At 44.2% G+C, this 24752-nt stretch overlaps 1 protein-coding gene across 2 annotated transcripts; it reads right to left on the bottom strand.

The window, feature by feature from the left end:
- Positions 1 to 11: 11 nt before the first annotated feature.
- On the bottom strand, positions 12 to 23939 carry LOC144388894 (low-density lipoprotein receptor-related protein 1-like). Of its 2 annotated transcripts, XM_078091640.1 has the most exons (5): positions 23472 to 23611; positions 23226 to 23324; positions 13632 to 13772; positions 5761 to 5898; positions 12 to 311 (listed from the first exon to the last, which is right to left on the bottom strand). In XM_078091640.1, the coding sequence occupies exons 2-5, from the start codon at positions 23296 to 23298 to the stop codon at positions 70 to 72; spliced, it is 594 nt and encodes a 197-aa protein (XP_077947766.1). In that variant the 5' UTR covers positions 23299 to 23324; positions 23472 to 23611; the 3' UTR covers positions 12 to 69. The 2 variants fall into 2 exon arrangements, with proteins under 2 accessions (XP_077947766.1, XP_077947761.1); XM_078091635.1 differs by having other exon boundaries at positions 23226 to 23939.
- Between the last annotated feature and the right edge of the window lie 813 nt (positions 23940 to 24752).

Below are 24752 nucleotides of genomic sequence, written 5' to 3'. Positions count from 1 at the left end.
ATCTGCGGGGAAATAACAATACATTAACAGACACAGTCAATGATTAAATACATAAATATTGTACAGCACTCATTTACAATTTGCTGCATTGGTGTGTGCAGATAAAAGGTTTCTTTGAGCACATTTGACTATTGATTTTAGGAACTTTACTTTGACCAAACCAGAAAAAATCTGCCAAATCACCCACTCACCTTTACACGTCTTATTATCCGCAGCGAGCTCGTAGCCGTTGCTACAGTAGCACAGAGGCCCATCGTGAGTCACAGCACAGTGAAACTCGCACCCATGGGAGGCGCAGCTTGGTGCACCCTCTGCAGCAGAGAAAAACAAAGACATAGAAAACGTAAACACTGTGGAGACGAACACGGGAGGAAGTCATTGTCGTATTCTATCACATCTCCACTGGAACATCAGGCACGCAACGCACGCACGCAACGCACGCACGCACGCACGCAACGCACGCACGCACGCACGCACGCACGCAACGCACGCGCGCACGCAACGCACACACACACACACACACACACACACACACACACACACACACACACACACACACACACACACACACACACACACACACACACACACACACACACACACACACACACACACACACACACACACGCGCACGTGTATAAATGTGTTGAGCTGATGCGAAAGCGTTAGGGGGCCTCTTCTTTCCCGCCCCCAGAGGGAACTTTAGGACACATCATTTTGGCAGGAAATGAAAGGGGGGGCATCCACACAGCCCCTCATCATGATATCAATAGGAGGTGCAGGTTTATCCATGCTTGGGAGATAAATGGGGTCGGGCAGTGATGGTGGAGCTAAGAAACAAACAGCTTTTATTACCTTTAAGCCTCCAATAAAAGGCTGTGATACTGAATCTGCCTGAGATAAAGAGTATTTCATTACATATTTTGTGTGTGTGTGCATGCTGAGTTTGTTGTTTGCCAGAAATCAATTAACTTTATTCAGATCTTTTTGAATCTGTGCGCTTAGGGAGCTATATTATTCCTTCATGTCCTAATCCTCCATCCCCTTAGTCTATTTACATCTCAGTCATTTACACAATGTCACAATTATCTCCAAGATAAAGTGAACCTGTGAAGAAAAACTCCCCCGTTAATCAAACAACAATACAACAAAACTAAATAAAAGAGGCTTCCACTAGCACCGAGGCCTCCAACAGGAAAACAGTAAATGATTACGTACACATATATGCCTACAGAAGCTTGTGACTGTGTGTCTCTGAAGAGCAGAGCTTGGACCAGTGAAGGGTCCTTGTTATATAAAGCCGGTGGCACTGTGGGTCACAATGAGCCTTTTGTTGTGTCCCCGCTGAAAGGAAGAATCCTTAGCAAACACTGCGGCCCACGTCGAATCCATTCACCGAGCCTCACACTATAAGAGACCACAGGCAACTCTAAAATACCCCCAGAATGCACTTCTCTGCAGGGTCCTTTTGTGCCTATCTTGCTAATGGTGGAACACATAGACAAAATTAGTACTGCTTTCATTATCATCAACATTATCTCAGTATCAACCTTGTATTTATACAAAGTACCGGAATCCCAAAGCAAAGTCACATCCATCCATTTATAATGCGTTTTATGAGAACAAAACCCTATCTCATAATCACGCTGGGAGAGAGAATTGTTGTCAAAAGCGAGAACTATTATTTGTAGAGATATTGGTTTGATCTAAATTGTAATTCCTTTAGAACAGAAATGAAAAAATATATTGATATAAGATAAGATAGAAGACAATTTTGTTATGATAAAATAGTTTCACATTTCACTCAGCTACTTCAAATGGGCTTTTGAAAATATTCCTAAGGGCCTTCTTTGATTGACTTTCTTGGCTTATTCCAAAAAAAGGAAATTTTCCTTTAAGAGAGTCTGGGGGAAAAAGTTTCAGGAATGTGAATCCACAAATTCTTTGGCCTGTTATTACCTCAGAGAACATTTGTAGTTGTATGATAACAGGAAGAGCAGAGGAAGGGAAACCGGTGAGGACAGAAACAATGATGAGAAGAACAGAGAGAAGAAAGTGAAGAATGAAGAGGAGGGGAAAAAGATGGGGGAGAAGAGGGAGGCGGGGCAAATACAGATGGAAATGAGTGTAGAAAGGGATTAAGGATATGGACTGGTTAGAAAGTTCCAGGTCCAAGGCTCACTAGACTGACTTTCAACCCAAAGGCTTCCCCTTTGTGTCCAAACAACAGGCGTCAATAACTGGCTGAATATCATAATAAGATAATGAAAGCAACATTTCCAGATGCGTTGTGTCCTCCTTGCACATATGTTTGATATGCACACTCTGAAAATGTGTCTGGAACTAGTCCAGCCTTATAATGAGGTTACCAATACACACACCTACAACATACTCACAAATACACGTTTAAAAGATGATGAGCATGACAACACACAATATTAGAGACTACGAGAAAAGCATCATTTGCCGCACAGACATGAAGAGGAGGAGAAGAACTGGTGCTCATTGCCAATCTATATGGAAATATATTCACGTTGACATTCTCATCTGAAATGCACTCATGGGGCTGACAGGTCGGGTGCAGCGGGGTGAGGCAGGTTGAGTGAAACAGAGACCGGGTGGTAACGGGGTCATGTCTGCAGTTCCGCTACAAAACCAAAGTCTTTAAAAAGATCAGCTAGCTAGAAAAACTAATCCCTTCCCTTATGAAAAGTCCCAAAAAAGAAATAAAGGAAGCTTCACTGCTTTTCCACATTCCCAAGCCGTAATTGAAAGCCCTATTTGAATCAGACACTATTATTTCAACGTGTGCGACTTTGAAGAGAGTCAACTGCCAGGACATTCCTTCCTCAGCGCTCTCACGGTCTGTAAACAGGTCCACACAAGCCTCCACCTGCAGCTGACTGGAGACTAGCGTCCTCCCACCCCAGTCCATCAAATTACCGTCCTACCTCCTAAACTGAAGGGTTCCATGTATGAATGTATGGCTGTGCGTGCCCCTCACATAGTCAGTTTGCATTCTAGCATTGCACAAAAGTGTGAAAACCTTTGGAAACTTTTGAGAAAACCAATGTCATCCGAGAGCCTGCTGCGTTAAACAGCGGATCAGGCACTCAGTGGGGAAAGTACTTTGTGTTTATTGGGTGCATTCCATCACACGCCGAGGTGCTGCATTACGTTTGGAGAAGGGCAAATCGTTAATGTGAGCATAGGCGCAGCAATTTGGAGTATCGGGTTTATTTTGTTGGCAATTGTGTGGAGCTGTCGAGTCAAAAGGGGGACAACATAACCATGTGCAAACACAAGCAGGGCAGCGGCTTGGGTAATGAGCAAACAGCAGCTTTCATGCTCACAAACAGTGGCAGCAAGCTGTCCCGGATGCTTACTTACACAAATACTCAAACACAAATGTACACACACACACACACACACACACACACACACACACACACACACACACAAAGTAAACATTGTGGTACAGAACATTCCCAAACTCACTACAGTTTAACTCGCTTAAGAAGATCAAATTTCGGATTGTCTTCACTCTGTAGCCCATAAGGAACCAAGAAAAACTAAATCAAGTGACGGGCAAAGACAGTGGCAATAAAACAGGTCTTGTCATGCGGGACAACGCTAACTGCAGCCAATAAACTCATTTAGGTCAACAACCACTCTTGAATGAAGATAAAGGCCTCAAGTAGCCTACGACCGATTGTCATTCCACAGTTAGTGAGACATGAAGGACAAAGAAAACCCCGCTGCAGGGATAAACAACAGCATCAAGCCACTACAATAATCAGGGAACGGCAAGAACTCTCAAGAGTACTGCCATGATCCCGTCTCATTTTCCCCAATCAATGAGTCACTTCTGAGCACCCAACAGAGGCCCCATCACCCACAAGAGGACAGACAGAGGACAAATGCAGAAAAAGGTTCTTTCACTCGTATAACAGAAAAACAACACAACGGCCAATTGGCTCAGAAGGCTACATCTAATTAAAAGAGCTCTTGTAAAGATAGGCCTTGCCCTATAGTTTGTGTTTGGACGGTTTGGATGGAGGGCTTTATCTACATGTGCCTCTTATATGCTCTTAAGCTTGGCAAAAATGACCAATCCTTTAAATAAGCCCCATACTTTTATATAATATGCTCTCTTCTTGGGCAATCGGACGAGGTTCTTTAAGGGTCGAGGTCTCAGGCCTATTTGTGCTATAGTAAAAGCACGGCACAAACCAGGGACACTTTAAATCCAGCCAGTGTTCTGATGTTGCATCAGGTGACATACGTAATAGTTTATACTATTCTCTCACTCAAAGTAAGATTTAGTTTTGTCTTACTATCCTAAACCAAAATATGTCTATTTCCAGTGACAGCCCCTTTCTTTTGCAAAGAGTAAAAAAAAAAAAACAGAAATCAAGTGTCGGATCAGAGTGCTGTGTCTGAAACTTGGAAGCACATTGCCTGTTTCAAATTCCTCACCCATCACAGCACCAGAGCCCACCAGGGTACTACGAACTCAAACCACGCCAACTAATCCGGTGCCTTGTCACACACTTTGACAATGCTGAGGAAAAACTATTTGAGTGAGATAATAATATTCCTGCCTTTAACTTCCTGCTACACTCCCCTTTCCAACCAATGTTGTCAACAACTTTGGTAGAATTACCTGGACACGCCAACCGACAGAGTCTGCTTTCAGGGATCAGTGCCCTGGTCCACTTGCACAACCTGGAGTACAAGCAAACACTATATGCTTGTGAAAGGCCAGGCCTTTCACTGAAAAGAGAGGAGCTCAAACGGCAACGCTAAACGTTCTTGACACACTGCTGGCGTGTTTGTGTGGTGTAATGGGTGTGTTTGGGTGTATATTTGCACGAATGTGACTGAGTGAACTGTTGTGCGCATGTGTGATCCTATGCAAGCGTTACAAGCCCGCGAATGTGTAGGTGTGCGACCAGTGCTTTGCGTAGGACAGCTGGACTCGTGTCTTCAGGCACATGCAGTGCATGTTGTGATTAGATGACATCATCGTCATGATCATTTCCACATGACGACCAGTGTGCGGGATACCAACACCCTCAACAACTGTCCACTTCATCGGCCCAACAGGGGTAAACCACATCACCAAAGGCTCTGGAATGCACCGAAGCTTTTTTAAATCTAGTAACTTCATTCTACTTAGAAGACCTATTTATGCGCTCATTCTTCATCTATATGGGGACGCGTCAAAACTCAGTTAAATCAATCAACAGATACTGAAGCCTTGGTTAATAGTTTGCAATGTTCCCAAAAGTAGAAGAGATAAGATTAACGGGAACGGGTTTACAAACATTGTATGAGGAAACGGGTGGACAAATTCCTGTTACAGGACTTTGATCCACAAAGACGTGATTGATTGATACGACATCAACTGAAAGTACGTATCCCGACATGAGGTTTAGCTACTAACAGGCTGAGCGGCTTAATGCTATATGACTCGTCCAATACTGAGGTAATAATCTACAGGCGGCTGGTGTTTGATTCTTTGTCTGCTGCAACAGAGACAGAAGAACGAGCGATGGATTGAGCTCATAGCGTCTATCAACTAATTAATAGAGAAGGATTTAATGAGATTTATCTCCAGCTGCATCTGGACGCAATGCTCTTCATTTCCTCAGGGATTTGGGAAACCGTGTCATACCTCGGCTTGATTGATAAATTAATTACTTTGCTTCCCTAGAAAGAGAAACTCCATAGTAATTGCCTCTGTGTGTTTATTACCTCTGCAGTGAGGGCCCTCGTCCCAGCCATCGGAGCAGTCGGGGACTCCATCACACACTTTGCTCATATGGATGCACACATCCAGGTCCAGGCAACCGTGTTCATTGACAGGACACTGATTCACCCTGTTGTTTGAGCCTGGAAAACAAGCAACACGCATGTTAGGAGGAACGGTAGTACAAAGCAAAATATAAGAAGTTAAAACACCAACAAATAATTTGCTAAAATTAAGTGAAATGTGTTGTAAGAAGTCAGACGGGGATAGTTAAAGAATTAAAATGTGTGTATTCTATCTTTCAAAATGTAGCCTGCACATGTCATCACACTTTGACCTTTTTAACAACAAAATCTTACCAAACTCTAATCCCACATTATGTTCACGTGAACCATATGTGCAAACATGCAGTTACTCCGAATGTGTACATGGCAAAGAGATTAATATGGTCCAGAAATATGATCTTTGGGCAGATATCGAAGGAACATTATTAAAATCACTGTTCATGATAGTCCATCTAATGGGAATGGGATCTCCTGTGATCCAGAAAAAAAGCAGCGCGTTCTTTATTTCCAGCATTACACCAGAACATAGAAACGATACAGTCTCTACCCGTAATTCTCTCCCACTCTAGATTTCTCCTCTCAGCCTACGCTGCGGAGCAAACCGTTTCCTGCGCCTCCTCCAACATCTGCTGACCTATTTTAGAAAAACACTAGAAGCAAGGAAAAAAAAGTTCACCGCCTTCACAGGAAACGATCTGTGGAGTTCTGCGGGTTACGTACGGCGCTGAGAGGGTTTGAGATGATATTAAGTTAACTTAAAAAAAAAGGAGAATCAGGCATGCCCAAAGCCCAGACATAAAGCAAACAAAATCTAGTTCATTTGACCCTCGTGCATGTTGATTTCTTCCTCAAGTGAACTGAGACTTTGGCTATAGATAGTTGTTGTACTGCAAGTACAATTTTATTGACTTCCGTATGTTAGTTGGTTGAGATCGTTAGGTCTTGGAGATGAAATAAAAATACATCTCTCTTGTATTTTTACAAGATTACAACACGCCATCAAAACAATCCGTGCGGATGCACAGAAAGGCTTTTGAGGGGAAACATTCACCCGCATGTGGGCCTGAAAAAAACCACAAGCTTTCCCTCCCTCTCAAGTCCTCTCTATCCTTCCAAGAGATTACTAACCACACACGTCGTGAAATGTAACTGTAACTAATGATAAAACAACCTTAAAGTGGCAAGCGGTTCTCTAATGATCCCACCACAAGTGCAAAATGTGCCGCATTCAAACGGAGAAATAACTTCTAATACATCTGGCTTAGGGAGAGCTCTCCCATAGATGGCGTGCTACTATATTAGCAGCTGTCCAACAGCCTCTAAGCCAGTCTGGTTTACATTCAATAAACTACCAACCTGGGGATTTCATCACGAACAGCAGCATCAAGAATAAACTGCCCCACGCACAGGAAATTAAAGAAAAAAACACTACCATTAACATCGTCAACAAGTTAGAATACGTTTTTTGGGAAACGCAATTACAACTTGGAAAACAACACACAACAGCTGTAAATAATTGGTTGAGTTCAACATAGTAATACCTTGGCAGGAGCTGAATAGGGACCAGCAGCAGAAAAATAAATTGAAAGGACAATATGGAGGATTAAATAACGCTGCAGGAGGGACAATGGAGATGAACCCTGTCCTCCCAGCTCCAGTTTGGGAAGTTGTTGGCAGTGTATCACAATAAGCCGCCCTCATGCTGGCAGGAGCCATTTCCAGTCATCCTTTCGCGGAAATAGAGGATTGCTGTGCAAATCAGATGGCAAAGATCCGCAAAACAAATCATTTAAATCACTCTCAACCTATAAAAATTCAAATCTATTATATGTTTAGGACCAAAACTCAACCGGCCGTTGCCTTGTGGCATAGGATTCCTTTAGCGGTTATTTTTAGTCCCAAGGAAATGCTTTGCAACATAAAAACATAGATAACTTCAAATCCATCAGTTAAGGCCACAACAAAGAAAAGTAAAATCCCTTTTATTTTCTTTGCAGGTAACTTTCTGAGACCTTTTTCTCACTTCATTCAGTGCGGAAAAAACCTTCAAGAAAGGTATTACAAAGAGAATTGAAAAGAAATATGGAGAATTGAATCTGCAATGCTCCAATGACCAAAACAGGTAACGTTTCCTTTAAATGTCATTAACACCTACAGAATTTGCTACAGGAGTGAAAGCGTACAATTATTGCAGAACAATAACTTGTCCATCACTGAGCGTGGAAGCCTTGCAGACTGAGAGTGAGAACAATGTAAGAATCTTGCAGTGGATAAGAGAAAGAAAAAGAAGGAAAATTACAACCGTCACACCTATTAGAGGGCAGAGTGAGGATAATTACATTATGGCACTAAACTGTGTGATCCGCTAACAATGATATCAGCATATCCCCAGAGATCTTATTGTTCCAGTCTTTCTCCAATCTGCTGCATGATATCTCGCTCTATTTAAACTCTTATTGCAGCATGTGCTCTTTGGGGTGAATAAAAACAATATTTTTCTCTCTCTCGTGGCTCCACTAACTTGTCTGACATTACAGTTTAGGCACCAGGGTTGTGACGCAACAATTCGTGCCGCCCTGAAAACACCTCAACCTCTGGACCCCACCGTCCCCCATCCCCCATGTTCCCGTATTTATGCAATGACCTTAAATTTACATCCCCCGTCGAGCTTTTGTCCTCAGCATAAAAGTCTGCTTTTCTTCCCGCTCTACAGGTTCCGATGCGAGTCCCTGACTCCCTCCAATAAAGTCGGCCGTCAGCTGGAATGAATATATGTCGTGCGGGCCGACAGGAAGGTCAGCACACGGCCTGACTCTCCGCTCGCTGGAATCACACGTTGCAGCAGAATGCACAGCGAGCACGTGGCTATTCCTGAGGACTCACACTACATCTAGTCCCCCGACTAGAGGAATGAACAACTATGTTTCGTGCGCATACCGGGAATATGGATGAATAACATGGATAAGTGAATTGAAGTGCGCATCTGGTTTGATTTTTAACAAACTAATGTTTGACAGAAACCATTCAAGGTTACAAGGCGGGAGTGTTTGGGAGGGAAAAGACGTTTGAAGGTGAAGTGTTGTTGAACGCTGAATACTTCCAGTAAAACAAGAACACAAATCTATTAAATCTGTACACCTGCTTGTGGAAAGTTTTTACAGAGGTCTGTTAAATGTGTTGCCACAGACTAAACCGTGCTTGTGTAAGACAAAGCATCGCAGCACATTTCCCCAAAGTAACGTAGAGCGACAGCTAGCAAAAACAAAGCAGCAAAACCAGCCAGGGGGAGAACTCTGAGGCGATGAAACCAGAGGAACGACTCGAGATGAGATATGAGGACGGGGGAACAGCGAAGACATGAGTCTAGCTTCTCGGCCTGCTTTGACAGGCAGAGAGGAAGACGCTGGGAGACAGGAAAGAAAGAAAAAGAGGCAGACGGGGCGTGGAGGAGACAGCGGAGAAGGCGAGGTGGTGCCTGTGTGGCGTGAGAACGCCCCGTGTTCCGGGGCTGCTGATGGGCTGCTGGAGCCGAGGAGGGCTCAGGGCCACAGACCAGAGGGATTTACAGGGCTTTGCTCCTTCCTCTCTGGAAGCAGTGTGTCAACCACTTCCACTACAGACCCGCCTACCCCGCACATGGTGCCCCCTGCAGCTACGTGACGGATTTATGGCCCTGTAAAGACTCTCTTCCCCCCCCCCCACCTCAGCTTTACGGCGAAGGCCTGTTTTTAAAGAAATTGGATCGGAGCTTTACAAAGTCATTTCCATTTTCCTCCTCAGCCTAAATGCTAATCTTCCCCTTTTCTCCAACACAAAGGCTTCTCCCGTAGGCTCATCCCTTCACGTCCTCAGCAGTCGGCTGCTCCTGGTCGTCTTGGGGAGGCTGCTGAGGCATGACAGTCGGGTGTTCAGCGGGGGGGGGGGGGGCTCGAGGGCAAGAGATGGACAGATAACTTTATTGTTTGGCCACCCCGGGCAAGCAGCACGGATATGATAACTCAATCTTCCCATCAGACAACCCAGACCAGGTCACGGCATCCAGAGCGTGTGGGCCAAGGGACCGGACACGTGGTTGCGTGTTACTTGGGGGCGGAAGGGTTGAGCAGCTTTTCACCAGTACCACTATCGTGACATCAAACAACACTGTTTTGCAAGAGTTTGCAGTATGTCGGTTCAAATTGTCTTGTTGGCAGCAAAGACGTGAGCTCCCCCTTAGTTGAAGCTTAACGTGATCCACATTCGTATTGTTACGTCGAAGCCTTTTCATCCACGGGTGCCTCAGTTTCATTATGAGACCGCATTCCAGTGTATATACCCTCAAAATGACTTTCAAGCATCAACAACATGTATATGTGGGTGCTATTCTGCTACTCCCCTACTGAGAATGGCAGTACAAATACAGGGAGGGGCTGGTTCTTTGCAAGCGTTAACTACTTTCAGTTATCTCATTTTCTCAGCCTGAATGAAAGTAGAGAGGGGCTGTATTTGCATGATTGCATGATGCATTCCACCCCCTGCTTGGAAGCCCTCCTGTTGACATTTTCATGCTAAATTTGGGGCTAAAAAAAGTCTAACAGAGAATTAGGCGCAGACAATTGTTTTTTGAGGATGAAAGGGATTCCTTCAAGCACTCTTCGTGATGGAGAAAGTGCTTACATGCTAGCGCTAACTCAAACATCTGTTCCCATTCGCTGGCTCAACCGCAGAGAATGCGGTTCACGCAAAAATCATAATTGCATACAGACGAAAAGTCTTTGTTTCGCACAGCAACTATTCTAACGGAACCGCAAAATGAAATGAAAGTTGCAACACAGCACACGTAATTCTAGCTTCATAGAAAGAAAAAAAAAAACTCACGAGGGGAGTTCTTAAATTAAAGGGAAGTTGGTTGTATCATATACTTATCCACAGCCATTGTATTACCGTCTGGAGAAACAGACGGGAGCAAAGCAATGCGCTGCTGCAGACGAGGATCCTCTACGCTCTCCTTCAAAGCCACAAACTGACTTTGACAAAAAACGCGGTTTTACTTGGAAACCTTAATGTTGCTGGTCTGCCGCTGCCTTCACGTAGGAGTGTTTATATTCATGTTTATCTTTAGATCATTAGTTTTACCGTTTGTGAACTTCTGACACGTACTGACACCATGAACAGCCCTCACCCCTTATTCTCTGCGAGATAACCCTTCAACTGCCCACCACAACTCCCGAGAAGAGCATGAAAAAGCAACCCGGCTGCAGAGAGCAACATCTTTGAGGACACACAGAATACATACTCCTGCCCTGAGGCCACATGTCAACCACTTCCTGAGCCTGAAGCATGTATAATTGAGGTGAAACAGCTTGACTGAAAGCGATTGAAGCCATGCAGCGAGGGGAGTCGGTGCAAGTCGCTGGCAGAGGATGAGAGGGTCACACCTGCAGACAGGGTGTTGTACAGGCAGATCGCTCATGGCTATTCGATTGCAAACAAGCGGCTGTGAGAGGGGGGGAGCACTCTGGCATCTAAGGGCCATGATGGCCCAAAAGCTAGAAACCGGCCCAGAAGCCCTACCAATCAATTTATTATTACTATATTTATTATATATTCATGTGCAAAAACATGCATGAATGCATGTACCATCCCATAATTTAGTACCCCAGAAATGAACAGCGCCACAGGATAAAGGATCCTTAATATGCAACATTGGATTACAGTACTGTGGCAAGAGTCTGTCTTTAACTCCTCAACATAATTGCAGCGGAGATAAATGGTTTGGGAACGACTGGCAATTAGACCTCTAGACGGTATAATACTGACGGGTGCACTTTCTTCCAGCACCGGTACCAGAGGTGTAGATCAAACGATCCCCACCGGACAAAAGCAGCTCTCTGACAGCAACGGAATTCCTGGTCCTTGCGAACAAAACAGGTGGCATTTCCCAGAAACAAAACTGCCGTTTCTTTCTCTAGAATGATGCAGGCAGATTCTTATTTTCATGAATTCCCTTTCAAATGAGATGCTGTTAAAGAAACAGCGAGCCAAGTTTGCGCGCATGCAGCCCGTGCTCTGTCTTTGAACAACGCGTCTTATCTGGGTGTGTTTGGATCCCGCACTGAGATCAGAGTACAACCAGAAGGGAGAGGAGAAAGGCAGAAGAACAAGAAAGGAGAAAAGAAGAGGAAACAGTTTTCAGCCTTGCGAAATCTCTGTCTACTCTCCTTGTGAGCACAGCGTGTAGTTAGTAATTAACTCCAACTGGAGATAATGTTGTAATTATATAGCATGCGCCACTCTAATTCCCATCGACAATAACACACAGTAACTAGACATTTGTCAGATAGCATTCAGAATTTTTCCCTTTTCTTCATAAATGAAGCTCGGAAGAGAGGGTGACTGGTTTTATAAGTTCTACGGCTTAGAAAAAGGGAGCAGAAGATGAACATAATGACACCTTGGACTTTTCCAGCTGTTCCAGATGTCAGTCCCCGTCTCAGAGGGATCGATGTGGCCTTTATATCTACTATATCCTTAACAGCGCACTGTTTAACCGCACTGACGACCTGCAAACTGTTCCAGCAGGTGAACGGAAAAGCCAAGACAACAAGCGAAGGACGTTTGCATCCCACAGAGTCAGAGCAGGATTTTAAATAACTTCCTCCCGACTCTCCCATCTCCTCCCATCTCTCTCTCTAAGCAAGCTCAGGCCAATTCACTCTGTAGCTTTATCTGCAGTGCTGTTATCCAAACACGACCCACATTCAACGGACGGATCGTCTGAAAACCTGTGGATAAAAATCACGGTGCGGCTGATTTTCACTGTGGTACTTCGCTCGTTAGACTGCAAACGCGTGTAGCTCGGCGCTGAGAAAATGTGCATTAATGGCTGTAACAGATATTTATTATGACGGTCTCAGAAACTCAGATGAATAGAGAAGCGCCTTAACGAAAGGTAAAGTGACAGGCAGGGTAGAGCCCCCGGCAAGCAGGTAATTGAGCAGAACATATCTTGATGTTCTAGCAAAACACCGCTCTCCATCTTTTCATGCAGAAGATGAATCACTTCATTGTCTGTGTCACCAAATTACATAAGTGCTATGGAAAATTCACTCAGTTCAATTGGTTAGTAGGAGAGGGGCAGAAAGTAAATGGCCGTAGCTTCCTCGAGTGAATTCACGCGGGTCACACTTACTTATCAAATTGCTCACGTTCTGTGATTGCTGTTCACACTACAATGAATGAACTACAATGAATGATTTCCAGTCCTTTTTTTGGCTAAAAATATCAATTCTGTTCAGCTTTACCTTTGTAGAACTTTGAATTTGAAAATAACCCTGTGAGCTCTTTCAAAGACTCAGCCACAATTTACACGGACACAGTGTCTCCGCCTGACAGACAATAGTCCGAATGCTTGTGACTGGACAGATTCTAGGTGTGCCACGTGCAAACGGTGGAGTCTCCATTAGTGCCGGCACATAAACAGAGGGGAGTCTTGTACCAGAGCGTTTATGGACGGAACGAGGATGGAGAAGCAGACAGATGAGAGTGGCTGGGACACCACTCTTGAGGGACAGCACAGGTCCCGCTTGAGTCCAGACAAGAGCAGACGCATCCCTAAACATTCAGACTAAACACGGGCGCGTAACTAGAGCGGTAATCCAGCAGAGGACACACTGTGAGCCTCCGATTCAGCTCCAAATTAAACTGTCTGAACATTGTGCTGTTGTCCCTTCAAAGCCAATTCAAGCTGTGGGGAATTTAATGTTGGAGAACAAACTGTGGCAACATCTGGAATTGAAAATGTTTTTAAATGTTTGCATTGGCAAACTTACAGATATCTGGAGATTCGTCGGAGCCATCTGGACAGTCCTTCTCCCCGTCGCAGCGCCAGCCTTTAGAGATACACGTCACCTGGTCCTTACATACAAACTGCTTAGGGCTGCAGGTCTTGGGCAGCTCATCAGCTTTGAGGCCTGAAAAAGAAAAAAAAAGGTTGAGGGTCACGAAAAGCAACTGTGGCTAAGAAAAGGAAAAAAAGCTTTTCTATCACACAGTCCATTAAATGGAGTAAAAGACTCCAAAAATACCATCATTCAAATGAATGTTTCATATTCATGTGTTTGTAATCTTTTGAGGTACTTTTTAACAATTATTAAATGAAGAAACCCCATTTCCCCGTTTCCAGCTTTTAGCAGCGTAGATCTCAGATTGCAGAAAACAACATGCAAAGGGGTCAGGTCAAGTTCACAATGATGTTTTTGTGTCAAAGGAGCCACAGGCACACTCTATTCAGGAAAAGGAAAATATACAAGTTTACAACCAACAGTGGTGCCTTTTAGTTCTGGGGTTTGTTTGTTGTTTCCTCTCTTCTCATGGACGCCCCCCCCCCCCCCCCCTTTTTTTTTTCTCTATTACCCGTAAGGTGTTTTTCAGCTTTTACCACAGAGGCTCTTTCATGTGTCACAGCAAAGACATAACTGGGCATTCAACCCCAGCCTGAGCCATGGGAAAGTGCAGAGCGCGGTGGTTCTGGGCAGTGATTCAGCACAGATTGTTGAGGTGTACCACAAGCTAGCGGCTCCACAGCAACGCTCATGACCCCCCCCGCAGCGGGGCGCGCTTTAACCCACCACACACCCACACGGAGCGCCACCTACACGCCGTCTCATCCGTCTGTCAACACTTAATTGATCGACCTAGTTCTAAAAATGTATATTAAAGGGAGGCCGGTTGCAAAAAACGAAATAACCTGTTTTCATGTCGAGCAATGGAGACTATTTGCCAGAGATTTCTTTGCCCCCCCCCCCCCCCCTCCCAATACAGATGGATCAAATTTCAATTGGACATTGATATATACGTTATTTGGATTATTCTGAGAAATGCAAACATTATTTCTTAAAAAAACACGAGGGTTCAATCAATTGCGAGAGTAAGTTAATTATTGGCTTGATACTTCATGTAAAATTCAAAAAAAGCTCATATTATATGGTCAGCATAATGTACAATAATAATATATACAAAAATATACAAAAGTAAATTCTTTTTGTTATGCGAGTGGACAAAACAATGAAAACAGACCACAAAAGGTCCCTTCTAACGGGAGGTTGCTGTAACTGTACTGTTGTGCTGCAATGCTCTCGGGTGGGAGGGGGGTTGGGGGGGGTCCGAATGCCTCATTGTAATTCTCTGCAGGGACGAAGCCCTCAATTGCCTTGAATGACTTGCCTCCCTGCATACTTGGCAGGCAGAGAGGGGTTCGGGGTGGACGGTGGGGATTCACCGCGAGGGGGCTGGGATGTGACTGAAATCACAAGAGAGCATGAGGCTAATGTACCGTTTCCATCACGGCCCTTTAGACTGAGGCTCTTCTTTCGTGTGACAGTGCAGCATAGGTGTAAGCGCTAACACCCATGAGCGTTAGCTTTAGTAGATGCAATTATAGGCTGAAGGGTTGCAAGGATCACATCCCAGCTTTCTTATGATTGAACAACACCTCGGTGTTTGAGGAGATTAAGAGACGGGGGGGTGGGGGGGTGCAGGGTTCTTCAAATGCAGAGCGTCCTTCTCTTGACGCAATGGCGGAGGCAAGGCTTACAATAATATATTCGAGTGATGCAAGGGGAGATTTCAATTCAGCCACGAGACGCCATCATGCGGAGTCTGCATCAAACGTCGTGAGGATTCGACGGCGAGAGCGAGGCGGAGACTGTAAAAGAACGGATTGAAACCAGGGACTGGATCAGTCCAGACGACACGCACACCCCCCCAACTCCTCAGCGAGGGAATGAGAGCGAGAGGCCAGCTGTGGCCTCAGGCCAACTAATTACACTGGATTTGCCTGTGCTTATGTGTTGCCATTTAATCTGCTTTAAACAACCAAACAAACCGCCCCGCTGGTTTCAGCCCGAGATGAGCAAAAAGCAACGAGAGGAGGGCATCACCCTCCACCCCTCTCGTCCCCTGCGTGAAGCAGGTCTTCCCTCCGAGTGGAGCATAGAAATGGAAATAAAACATTGTGGCTTCTAATTTTATCATCGTTTTAGACATCAGCATGAGGGGAGAACCTGTGGGCCTAATTGGAGGTTGTGGCAGAGGAGGGAAGGGGGGGGGGGGGGGGACTGGCAGCCTTCTCCTTCTGCTTTCAAAGCCCACGGAAATATCTCAAACAGAGATGTGAATTGTCAATTCAGCCTGCAAAGTCGCCGCTCCCCCCCCCACATCAGGCCAGAATGTTAAATTATTGGAGTCTACTTTTACCTACAAAAAGGGAATCAAGAAGGGCTTTATTTAGTCTCCTTGGCCCAACAGCAAACACCAATCGCAAAGAACAAAAGGTGCATATTCGATATACAAGAACTCTCATAAGCCCAGTGGGCCTCCTGATAATGCCGTTCCAACTAAAGCCTTTCCACAGCTGAAGGCGACATGATCACACTGCCGTGACTAAACGTTCAAATTTCCTATGTGCAAAAAAAAAAATATCTCTCTGCTTATGATCAACTTCGAAGAGTTATGGTATAGACTTGAAACACTGTTCCTTCCAAACAACTATGCCCTGGATATCTATTAAAAGCAAAAATACATTTAATTAGAGAAGAAAATGAGAAAAGTAACTTTTGCAGATTTAGATGAAAACCGAGAGGTCTGAATTTCACACCATTCCTCAGTTAAGAGAACGTTGGAAGCTTTACAGTTTCTATTACGGAAGAAAAAGTACCGTACAAATATCTTTATTTGGGTGGTTAAAAAGAACTAGACCAGCTTTCTCCAAAAAAAAGAAAAGAGAAAATGCCTGTCTCTGTCGCGCTGATGTAACGGACACTACACCATAAATCAGTTGCTTCCTACTATGTAGATAAAGAGGCTCATGCTGGCGGACTTGGTTTGATTGTTAGCATACTGCAGTTGTATTGAGCACACACTGTATTTCCTTATGCGGCGCTAATGGAGCTCTGTGCTGCCTGCACAGCGAATGCCCCTCAGCACTGTGAATGGCGAAAAGCACTAAAACACGAGCGAACAAGTAAATGCATAAATGCACGTGGGGCCCAGTTCTTATAGAAACATCCCTCCGGAGTGCCTACGAAAAATAATCCAGTACTTCAGAGGCGTTCTTTTCATTTGGTATAATACATTTTAAGTGTTGTTTTTTTTCTGTTATGTAATTACTCTTTTTATTAAACAATCTCAAAAGGCCCAAAACAAGACTGACGAGTTTTAGAACGCCAAAACAAAAGGGTTTGAAAATGCTACAAGGCTAACAAAACATTTTACATTGAATTCTGCTGCCTACATGCGCAGGATGAAAGCAGTTATTGGAGTTATTCTGAAGCGGCGTGTCCAGCGTGCATTATAAACCCAGGGATAATGATACCTGACCAAATGCACTCAAGAAAAATTAAAAAAAAAAGATCTATGAAACTACGCATGCCTCAAACACTGAACAAACCATAGTGTTCAACCAACACGATGCACTTGAGTTTGAATTCTAGGGTCTATTAAATTCTGCTCAAAGATTGCAGCCACAATGGGAATGGGAAATAACTTCCTGAATCCTGAACTGTCTCTCATCAGACATCACTCCTCCCCTTCACGCTGCTTCGTTGTGCAACGCAAGTCGTCCAGAATGCTTGAGTGAAAGAGATAAAACAACTTCAGTTTGTAATTAGACTCCTGAGGTCAAGTTTGAAGTCATTTCTCTGCACAGTTTAGCCAGGATTTCAAAAGGCAAGAATGCATGCATTATAAATAACAATTAAAACCAAAAAAGGACCAAAGGGAAGAGAATGAGGGCAGAAGGAAGTCATTATTATGAATGTTGTGCTGTATTAATTATTCACAAGTTAAACTTAATCAGATTTTTTAACCAACGTTCGAGACTTTCAGATGGTATAAAAATTATATAATGTGTAATAATACAACACTATGTCATGTAAAGCCCTGCCACTACTGTGGCCATTTAATGACCTTCTTTAAAAATGGTCACACAGAGCAGTGCCCATCCAGTGGAAACAACCACTTTGCTTTGTGTCAAGCCAAGCCGCAGCCAAGCATGGGAGCGCTTTAACCAGCTCATAGCCCGCACGTTCAACGTCCACAGGCTATCCAAGTTCTCATCCACGGCAGCTATTTTCAAGGAGGTTGAAGGTGCATAACCAGCAGAGGACTGAATGGGAGTGAGTGCCTACTCTTGTGCCTGAAAGCCTTATTTTTGTGTCACTGCACAACAAAAGGCTGCAGCTTTGACCTCTGCGGTAACCTGATGAGGCTCTGCAGGACGTCCCAAAGCAGTAAAATCCTGTGAGTAGAAGACGGACCCAGAGTGAGTGTGATTGATGGAGATTAAGACAATTGGAAAAAAGCATCAGTTATTGTGCCTTCTACAGAGTTCTTCCAAACCCGCCCCTGTAGTTTCTGCAAGAGAGCATAAGGCTGATGTACCATTGCCATCGCACTGCTTTTGTCTCCCCGACTGACGGGTTTTAGATTCCAGCTGGTAGACAAACCAGATTCAGCGGTTATCGAAACAGAAAGTGTGAGCCCCAAAATGACAGCTGCATCACATTGATTGAGGTTTTCCCTGAAGGTGGGATGACTGTGCGTGCTGCTTAGCCTCTATCCTCTCAAGCTACCAGGGAAAAACAACCAAAGCTACAGAAATAAAGAGCAAATGCAACATGTAATCAAACAAGCATCGTCCCCAGCTTAAGGATGAAATGTTCCTGTGATTTAATGAGAGTTGATCTCTATGGATCCCTCGTTAGAATCATTCTAAAAGGAGGCAGGAGGGAGGAATGTTCCTGGCCTGGTAATTGCTCGGACTGACTCAAACAATAAACAAATGAGTTGTCATCCACTTCAGATCTTAACGGATGACCTCTTTGTTCCACGCTGAGATGTCTAAAACGTATGCTTGATACATAAAAATGATCCACTTCACATAAATGTTCCTTAGACCTTCAGAAATAACAGCATGCACCATGAGGGATTTAACTGTTCCCAACTATGTCCGTCCAACAAATAACCAGATATCACTAGAAACTACAATGTTAACTTCTAGGAGCTTCTTTAGTTTCACATTGAAGCTTAAACGTCAGACTACCCACACCTTTCAGGGTTGATAGTATTGTTAAGAACAAAAGAGTTCCTCCAACCGGTTCAAAGTCCAATGCAGCAGTGGTCGGAAACTAAGTCCGTCGTAACTCTGCATTTGAGTCCAACCTAATAGCAGCGTTGATAGCAGCTACGCATCGGCGCATAAAGACATGAACATGCATCATTCCATTGTATTGTAAGGACTGAGCAGTTAGGACCAGGCTACAGTTTAAGATCATGGCAGAAGATGCACATGCACGTCCCTGGACCTGCACCCACACCACCTTTTCCCTAGCAAGAAACAGCAGTCCTGTAACAGCAGTAAACGAAGGACGCGTGAAAGTCTCAACTAACGTGGATTTGTTCCACAAAATGTGAGCAACGGTTTGAAAGTATATATAGACCAGTTTCCAACCGTTTTTAAACTTCGTCACATAGTTAACTTAAAGTACTTTAACTACTACTTGAGTCAATATATTTTTAAGTGACAATGCTTTTACAAGTTTTTGCTTACTCTACCCACCACCGAGAACAAGGGGAAATAGGCCTCAGAAGACTCGCGGGGCCTCAACCGGTGTTGTTCTTTGACACACATTGAAATGTTTGGCTAGGCTAATTGTGCTGACAAACACAGTGGTGAGGAAAGATTTGATGTGTATTTGTGACAGACACGGCCTGTGTTGTTTTTAATTAATTCAACTGTTATCTTTACTTTAAAAAAAATGGATATTTACAGAATATATGTTGGTTTGAACAGCTGTGCTGAAGTGATTGGAAAGACCGTGTGATCGTCAGGATACAAGTATGGAGTTTCTTGATAGAATTGGTGAGTTTTACACCACAAGCAAAAACCTCTCACAGCCTGGATTTGTTGTTTCTTCATTATGCATTACTATATTCTATAGCTTTAACCCAATAGGTTCTTACTGTATTTGTAGCATAATGATCTATAGCGCTAATAATGAAGGTTTCATTGATCATCAAAGAGACTGAAAATAAAGCGTTTACGATTGGATGACACAGGTACATTCCTACAACCCCTTGAACGTGCATCTGGTCCCTTGAACAAAAGGTAAAATTTAAAAAAACAATATCTGTACATATTCTTCCAAAAACACTGAAAGCATTAAATGTACAGCAACAAATCAATGGCAGAGAGCTTTTTCTGTGACTTAAGCCAATGAAATTGTAATCTTATCTCTATAGGTTACAGTCCTCCCTCTGAGCCGGTCTAACAGTAACGAAGGGCCCCTGTAATTAAATCAATTCTACAGCAGAGTGCAAAGTCAGCGATCTTGGCAACCTCTACAGTGCACATCAGGATGACCAGGTAAAGCAAACAGGGTCAGCACACAGAGAGCACCAGCAACAATTGTGCAAAAACTGACAACTGGAGGGTTCAACATGAGGTATCAAGTGAGGTTGATCGTTATTGATGTTGAAAGAAAACGGGAGTCACAAAGCCAGTTTTCTCATTGCTGTGGCAGGTATCAGGCAAATGTTGCACCCCTCTGCGACGTTTGCACAACTCTGCATCAAGTGATATGTGTCCCGATCTGAAGAACCGTGGTCTGAAGTGCCATGGTCAGAAAAATAGAGACAGATTTTTTTTAAAAGTATCCTCGTATTAATGAGAGAAGATGAATTAAGCAACGCGCACCAAGCTTGGTTATATCACCAACAATAAATCCATGAATCTTACAGCACTGCATCAACACCCACCCACTCTCTCGGTTTTGCAGCAGATCCGTTCTTTTCGTTGGGTCGTAGGAGCTAAACATGGTAAACAATGACGTGGCGAGTAGAAAACACCAATTACAGGAGACCACTGCTACCCACCAGCAACAAACAAACCCTCCCTGGCCTGCAGTCTCACGCCTTCAATATCCGCCAACAACACGGGGACATCGGTGTTGATCTGCCGTTACCTTCTTGGTCGCAGTGGATTGCAATGCGGCGCAGGAAGTAGGGGCGCAGAAATGGGGATACTTTTTGCTGCAGTCAAGAGTCCCACAGTCTGCTATTATCATTTCACAAATATTTTCACAAGGTCAAGCCCAAAATGCAAAACACCTGCACACAAGCATTAAATCTCACTCAGAAGCCAAAGAATGAGCTTGAAACGAGAAACTTTGGCTGAATTTCAACCCACACAGTTAATGCTCTTTTTTTTTTTCTCCTACGTGTCTCCTTGAGGAGAATTTGAATGGCAGAACAATATTAAGGGGATTATCTGTTAGCTGATAAGGGGGCATGAATAGACATGCATAAAATAACCACTCTCCAAGTGACCTGCACACAGTCCGAGCTCTACTGGCTGTTGAATTTGTATGAGGGATGCAGAGTTTTTGCAGCAGATGTTTTCGGTGACGGTTCTGAGGAAAAGGTAAAGCCAGGTCCCAATAAAAAGGTCGGCCAAGCAGAAGGTCGCCTCCTCAGGAATTCAACCCCTTTAGCCTCTGACCCTCACTTTTCACCAGGAAGATTCCTCTGCCTCTAAACGGTTTCTGATATCCTGTATGTGTGTAATCAGTTATCATGCATAACGTGGATGTCTTAAATGTTCCAAGCAATAAGTAAATGTGGAGGACAGGAATATTTTGCTACATGCACTGCAGAATGTAATTTAGAAATGCAAATGACTCGATGATGAAATGCTATTTCCTCCTCTAAATCTAAAAAGAACATGTCTAAAATAATAAAGACTTATATTTACTGCAATGTTGACTAGAACTGAAATGAAATTAGGGTTGCAACAAACTACTTTTTCAGAAAACGATGAAAAATGCCTACAACATCCAAGATCCTGTGTAATTTTAAATGAACTTTTTTTGTCCAACCAAGAGTCTAATGCCATTCACTTTACAACAAAATCCATTACAACTTCAAGATTAAAAGAATCATCAAAAAAAGTATATTATAGCTATCATTTCATTCACAATTGATTTCGTAAATGATAGATTGATATTCAAGCAAAATGCCAAGTATGTTGATGGATAATGTGATGATTTGCTTTGGCTTATTATCAAAGGAAACAAAGGATCTTTGGGTTGGATATTGTTCACTGCACAAAGCAAGCAACATTGTTTGTCATTGAGAGCAAGCATTAATTCCAATGACATTTCCATAATTTATAAACTCCTAATAAAATCATGGCTCTTGAACTGGATTTTATCCATAGGAAAGTGATGTCACCTCAAGTGCCACAATAACACCGTAGACAACAACAAACATCAATAACAAACAAATGAGGTCCATCCAGTTTTCTTCTGAACTGCCGCTGACTAATTCTTTCCCGTTCATAAAGTCAGGCGGTGAGCCAGTGGTGATGCAGACAAATCCAGTCCAAGTGGCTGCCGGCCCCTTAGGGCCTCCAAGCCATTTCAGACCAACGCTGCAACACATCTATCATTTGCATCACTGACTCATTGTGATGCAACCAGCTCGGCTATTCACGCCACCAAGTCTGAAACTATGTCATTTACGGGGAATGAAAGACTGGCTCTGGAAGTTTATAGTGTTCACCCCCACCTCTCCAGCATTATTCACATCAGGGATGATTCAGGAGCGCAACACTTTAACTGTTCATCTCCATAGAACAAAGTGCCGGTCTGTCACCAATAAGGTGCAGTTTCCCAGCCTGCTGGTGACGCTGCACGTCGTGACACGCTCGCACCATTATGATCAACCACCTTTACGAGCGGACACAACTGTTGTTTTCATGTGAGAAAAGTAACACAGAACAAACATGAAATCTGACCTGAACCGAAGGCTGCCAAAGGTTTGATAGGGAACGCAAACCGGCTGCTTCCCCCCCCCCAATAACAGTTTATTGTATAGCTATCAGCTGTGGGCATACAGACAATGTGCATGAATAATGAGATTACAAAGAACAGAGGGGGGATAAAGCCATTTTGTCGCAGTCAATCCGAAATGCTGTGGTTTTTGGGGGAAAGTGTTGCCTTCTACCTGCTGAATATCCCAACAGTGAATAACCTTACTGTCTGCCATCCTTGCAGGCCCAAATCGCTCTACTCAGAGTAGCCTTGCTAAAAAAAACGAAGACTGATTAAACGCCAAAATAAATCAACACGCTGCTTATCTTTGCGGTGGTATTTCTAATTCAATATTTTCCTCATTGTCCAGCCCTTTCTTAGAGGAGACCGCTCTGCTAGGAAGGCAACCTTTTTGTGGTGTTGCTTCCAACTCTGCTGAGGACAGACGGGCCTGTGCACAGATGCTTTGCAGGACAACAACAACAAAACAACAAAAGAAGTGGTCATGCTTTCTTCGAGTGAACACAACGCAAGGTAACACAGGCAGATCCTTACCCACGGCTACGGCGTTAGGAGACGGGATCTCCAAGCAGAGAATAAATCCCAAGTAGAACAACCTCATCGCCATCTCCTGAGCAATGCTCGGCGGCACTGCTGCTAGAAAGGAATAGAGCAAAAGTTGTCCGGGTTTCTCAAAGCTAAGCACCCGATCGACCACCTCATCCGAACCCCTCCAATGGTCCGGGTTGCGATCGTGTGTTCGGCTGCACCCTCAGCCCCCCCCCCCAAGCCCAAACCCACCACCACCCCCCTTTCAGCACGGTGGCCGCTTCAGACGGGCTTCAGCGACGAAAGGAGACTCTCGCTCAAGTCCGGGCGATGCTGCAGGCGACGCGGCAGCACCAGTCATGTAGTTTATATCTGCAAATGGACCACAGGCACGCAGACGTGGTGCACCGTGTAACCTCTGGCGCTCGGTGCTTGCTGGGGTCCAGCCTGTCTCAGCACACCGTGCCACCAGAATCCTCCTCCACACGTCCTCGTGCAGCGCATCCAGCGGCTGCGCTCAGCTCATTTCGTGCCAAACGAAAAGGGAAATTAAAAAGTGAAGGCGGGTTTTTTTGGGGGGTTGTTTTTTGTTTTTTTTTCTTCTCCCCCCCAAAAAGCCCTCGGAAATCCGATGCTTCGCTGTGTCTCTGGTCGCTGGAGTGGATGGTGACTCTCGAGATCCAGCACTGTGAACGAGCCTGTGACGTAAGCGCGGCCGCCTCGAAAAAAAGGGAAAAAAGGAGGAGGGGGGGGGTAAGCACCTTCTGCGCATGCGCTAACACACCTCCTTTTATCCTCTTTCATACGCTTTCTCGTCAGCCGTGGAGGTGGAGAGAGAGAGAGAGAGAGAGAGAGAGAGAGAGAGAGAGAGAGAGAGAGAGAGAGAGAGAGAGAGAGAGAGAGAGAGAGAGAGAGAGAGAGAGAGACCCTCCCTCCCAGCTATTGGCGCTCCGGGATCAGCCATGTTGGCTCCACATTTTGACAGAATCCGGATTTTTATTTCTCGTTACATTAATGATAATAACGCCAGGTCGATTTAACACCTGTGAAACATTTGTTGAAGACAATGTCTGCTTTTAAGGGGTTTCCCACAGTTGTTTCCTACAACATCCGGCTTGTATAAAAATGTGAATTCAGTAAAATATAAAGGAGAAAATCCCATTTAGATTTTTTGATTTCGGACAATTTTGAGAGGCTTACCAAAAACACACTTGACATTCAACATACATGTTGCAGCTCATTGGCTTTGTCTTCTCTCATGCTCACGCATTCCGAGTTGCACCGAGTTCACAAATCCAGTTGGAAAAGCGCACCAGAGGCGCCCCCTAGCGGTGGAGGACAATGAAAACGTGGGTAGGATTTATGCAACGGATCTGGCTTCATGTTTTTGGATGAGCATGCAAATAGTACAACGGTCTTAATCCTCGGTTATCATTCCAAAAGGACAATGCCGTCTATTATGTAATGATTGCTTGGTTGCTAAAAGCCAAGGACAAAAAGAGGAGAGTGGAGATTTCAGATAAACATAATAGT

This window comes from Gasterosteus aculeatus, chromosome 2, assembly GCF_964276395.1.
Source record: "Gasterosteus aculeatus chromosome 2, fGasAcu3.hap1.1, whole genome shotgun sequence".
In the NCBI taxonomy this organism is placed as follows: domain Eukaryota; kingdom Metazoa; phylum Chordata; class Actinopteri; order Perciformes; family Gasterosteidae; genus Gasterosteus; species Gasterosteus aculeatus.
Note: the sequence above shows the minus strand (reverse complement) of the source record. Positions and strands in the feature narration are given on the sequence as shown.